General features: G+C 34.4%; 2 protein-coding genes across 2 annotated transcripts; one reads left to right on the plus strand and one right to left on the minus strand.

Annotated features, from left to right (window-relative positions):
* Positions 1-420: 420 nt before the first annotated feature.
* On the minus strand, positions 421-1905 carry LOAG_12702 (hypothetical protein; the record flags this gene model as incomplete). Its single annotated transcript, XM_003148215.1, has 3 exons — positions 421-793; positions 1594-1663; positions 1884-1905. 3 exons carry the CDS (start codon positions 1903-1905, stop codon positions 421-423), a joined length of 465 nt encoding a protein of 154 aa, XP_003148263.1.
* Positions 1906-2037: 132 nt separating this feature from the next.
* Positions 2038-2216, plus strand: LOAG_18981 (hypothetical protein; the record flags this gene model as incomplete). Its single annotated transcript, XM_020451640.1, has 1 exon — positions 2038-2216. A coding segment is annotated over one exon (179 nt), but the record flags the coding sequence as incomplete, so codon positions are not given.
* Positions 2217-4815: the final 2599 nt, after the last annotated feature.

Genomic DNA, 4815 nt, shown 5'->3' on the forward strand with positions numbered 1-4815 from the left:
AGAAGAACCTTCTTCTTCTTCTTCTCATTTGCTCTAACTATGCCAAAAAGCACTTTTCATGTCTATTTTTTTTTTTTTTTTGAATTTGAAGTTCATTAAACTAAAATATAGTGATGAAATGGCCAATCTCCCTGGCCCTAATCATTTCTTTGGACCTTTATTGCAAAGCATAAATCACCATCATGGTCAGATTTCGAGAATGAAGGCATAGGAATCACCAAAAAGGCCAGTGCGGGAGAGGTAAGGTAGGCTGCAAAAAGTACAGAGGGAAGTTCCCTTTAGCCGTCAGACGAGGTTCTTTCTGTGTTCTCTTCTCACGATTAATTTCTACATGTGTTCTCAAAGGAAGCAACAGCGTTATGAATTGGTCAGTCTTCATATGCCTTTTGATTGGAAGTCAGAATGGACCATTGATGATTGTCAATGTGGCCAAAGCCAAGATATTGTTTTAGGATGTTTAATATAACGCCTGTCTGGAGCGCTTTTGTTGCGGAAGCCGGTGGCCAATGCGTCACAGAGCATAACTTTAGGAAAGCGATAATCCTCGTTCCTGGAAACATGCCTAGCCCAACACGACTGGATCCTCTTTAGTATGGCAATATTTATGACTCCCTGCTGTATAAAAACACATTGGCCACATTGGCTTCCAGGTACTTCTTCTGCGATACCAAGTGCTAATTTGTCCAGGAGTATTTTTGCAAGGATCTTACCAGCAATAAAGAACAAAGTAACACCTCGATAATTTGCATGGTCTAATTTTCTCCTTTCTTCTTTTACATAATGATGATGACTACTGCATTATGGAGATCTGGTGATGGTTCGCTTTTTTTGCCAACAACGCACAACGAGCTTATAAAAAATTTGAAAAATATTTTACTAAATCACAATTTGATCTTGAAAGAAATCTGCTTACACTTTTGATGGTATTTTAAAGGCTAAACATAGAGGAAAGATGTGATGATAATGAAGTAAGTAAGTCTATTACATTCTTTTGCGATTATTTAAGATAAAATGGAAATATCTTTCTATTAAATAAATCTTTTTATTATGCAAGTATACGGATTGATTGTATTGTTTTACGTAGAGTTGTCCTGACATTTCCAGAATTGATCTTTGAGATTTGTTGAAAATTGATGTAAAAATGTTATTGTTGATGGGGTTAAATGAAAAGTGTCAAACTTCCCCATCAATACTATTTTTTACAAATCTTCTTTTACCTTTAAACATCATTTTTCTTTTCAAAAAGAACTGACTGATAAGAATCTAAGATTATTTGATCTCTGTGCCAAAAAATAATCCTAAAGATGAGAGACGAGGGTGATCACCTCTATAGATGGGAGCCATATGTAAGTTTCACTTTTTAGCAGATTCCCACAACAATGAGCATCCCTTCATTATCCGAGAATCTCAGGAAAATCTTCGTTTTCCCTTCACTAACCGATAGTATGAGCCCAGATGACTTGAAATGCAATTAACTGTAACCATACGGAATAACATTCTGTTGTTGAGCGAAAATTGTTATAGTGCTCAATCTAATATTATTCCCGCTGGATGCAGTATTTCTCACCGTCACTTCTCTGAACCATCCCATACCTCGGAGATTTCCCAAGTGCTTCTTGATAGAGTAAGTTATCAATTTTCTTTGTATGTGCGAAAAGCGTTGCTAAAATAAAAACTCGAAAATATTTTGACTTGTGAAATTTTCGATTCGACCTATTCCTATGAAAACTTATAATATTAGGATTATATTCCATGCTGATACTTTAAATTTATAATGTTGCGATGATATGATTCATAATGAGAAGTTCATCATGAAAATTCATTATTGCTGGAACCGCAAAAACTGATCACGAGGAACGCTGTGCTTATTTTCTAGAATATACTATGTTGTCTACAATTGTACATCAATATTTCACTGCTTATTTTCATTAGCGTCACTTCACTGAAACTCCGTTACTTTTCACCGCGTCCCCACTGACATCGACCTGTTCCGCATTGACACAATACTTTTCTTTTCTCAGTTCATTAGAATTTCAGAGTGGACATGTTGCCCTTCCGTTGAAGACATAGCTGAGAACATTGCGGCAATTTGTGGAATGGCAGGAGTACTGCTGCATCATTCTGCGTTATGTGAAACAATTGAATATCATAACGCAGATGATACAGCTGCATTCACAAATGCCATCCTCGTAGCTAGCGTGAGTACGTTGGTCTGAACCGGATCTAACCGGAACATTTTAACCGTAGACACTTCATTCAGATTTGACAGTAAGCTGCTGTTTTAAATGATTGGGCTTTAGATTTTGGGTCTTTCGGGTAGATTACTGTTTACGTCAGGATTAATTCGACCAATATATCTCAGGTATCACCAAGTATATCTCGCTGTATCGATTTGTGATATGATATATAATCTAAAAACATAACATATCCGATACGACAGCTATCACTGGCGCTTTTGGGAATATACAGATGGGCGAACTGTGTTGTGACTTCGGATTGAAATGGTTTGAGTTACAAAAGGTCTTTCTTTTATACGGAGATCCGATGATGTTAAACTGAATTATTTGTCCCAACTCCGCTTCGCATTGGTTCAAATCTTCTATCGATTTTTGAATCCACAGACGATCTTCACTAGTACCTCTTTCTTTTTTTCTCTTACTGAGAGATGAGGATCACACGTATCTCAGCAGTTGGAGAACCACTCCTCCAACTTCTCTGTATCTTATAATTTACATATCTTCATGACTAAAATTCAGATGGGTTCTCAGATTTTTGGTACAGCCTAATTTTCCGGACTATCAGGTATCGTTTGGTAAGAATCATATCCATCATGAGAATAGTCTAGGAGGTACTGTATGATATGCAACATACTAACATTAATAAATGCAACGACAATCTCCAATATTATTTATATTGTATTCATGATATTTTAACTTGGTAGTAATGATAACTGTGCAATTGCAGTTATTGTGAAAATGATTAGCACAAAATATCTGTTTTTGTTTTGAGGATGTGAAGTTTTGCAATAACTTCTGCTAATGCAAAAGTTCCATTTGAAGTGGTCGCATAAAGAGTTAAGAATGCATAAATAGTCCTAAATGATCATTAGCTACCTGCTAATGATTATCTGCTAAAATACACTCAGTATGAAACTATCTGTTGATCAGAGTACTTGTTTTAAATGATACCTTTATTTGCATATACTTGCCGAATCACTTACCGTGGTGAATAGAGTAATGGGTCCTTACATCAAATATTATGTAATTTAGTAATACTTTTTTACTCCATGAGATAATGGACTTCCCATTTTCCAGCAATTGAATTGATTCATTGGGAGAAAAAGTTACATTAAAGTAAGTATGGTTATGTATGATTGACAGGTTATTAACATTTTTACGATCATTATGGTGACAAAATGCAAAGAAAAAGAAAATTGGAAAAAAATTTTGAGCGGGAAAATGATTGTAAGATTTTCAATGTGAGATTTTGTTTGAGAATAAAAACCAAAGAAATATTGCCAGAAAATTCTTCATCATTGATCTACTATTATTTCTCATCACTAATACGATAATGCAGAAAATATGGATGGATAGAAAATAAATAGAATCCGATATGTGAGAATTCAGAATGCTCAATTATTTGAATAACTATCAACGATTGATTCTGATTGATAATTGGATTGGATGACATCAATTAATTTCCACATTATATCTTAACTTATCAAAGCTAAAAATGCAATAATCAGTTTTTCGATAACAGAAATATATTAAGCAGATTAGCTGATTTCTTTACGCGATTATAGGAATTGATACATTCATCGAGAGTTTATGAAATATTTCTCTTTCAGAATAGCAGTAATTATGAGTGACAAAGGAGGAAACCTTTCATTATCATTAACAAATGTGTGTTATCGTTCTACATCGTCATCATTATAAGCTTATCATCATTGATGACAGATATGCTTCAATCATGTGCAACATTTGCAATGATAATGACTGAATGTTGGTGATATTAGCAATAAAAGAGTAGTACAATGCTGAATCATGAAAAACCCTTTTGAATGTTTAAATTTTTGCATTTTCGAATTTGAAAACCTTTTCAATTTACTATATGAGTAGAACATTATTTTATTCAGAGTTATCTTGACATTTTATGAATTGACCTCTGACATTTCTTGGAAATTAATCCTTAAAATTTATTGTTGTTAAGGTCAAATGAGAGGTGTCAAACTTCCCCATCAACACTATTTTTTGCAAATCTTTTTTTTCTATAGATATCATTTTTTTTCTTTTTTTTGAGAAGAATTGGCCTATTAGAATCTAAGATCATTCGATCTCTGTGCCAAAAAAAAAAACACCTGGAGATGAGGGTGATCTCCTGTATGCTATATATAAGTCTTGCTTTTTAGCAGATTCTCACATCAAACACCACCAGATCTGTCTCCATTATCCAAGAAGTCTCAGGAATATCTTCGTTTTCCCTTCACCAATCGACAACATGAGCTCCAGTAGTAATAGAAGATTTGAAACGCAATTAACTGCAACCATACGGAATAATATTGTTATTGAGCAAAAATTGTTATAATGCTATAAGCCAATATTATTCCCGTTGGAGGCAGTATTTCTCAGCAGCGCCTTCCGTGAATCTTCCCATACTTCGGAGATTTGCCAAATTTTTCTCGAAAAATTGGACTGCCAATTTGTGCTCAAAACCGTTAAAACAAGGGACAAAAATAGTTTGACTTGTAGTTCCAAGAAATAATGTCTATTCAGAATTGGGAAGTCCTCCTCATCAATAATCAAGATGGAAGTTACC

This window comes from Loa loa (assembly GCF_000183805.2).
Source record: "Loa loa unplaced genomic scaffold supercont3.800, whole genome shotgun sequence".
Lineage (NCBI taxonomy): Eukaryota > Metazoa > Nematoda > Chromadorea > Rhabditida > Onchocercidae > Loa > Loa loa.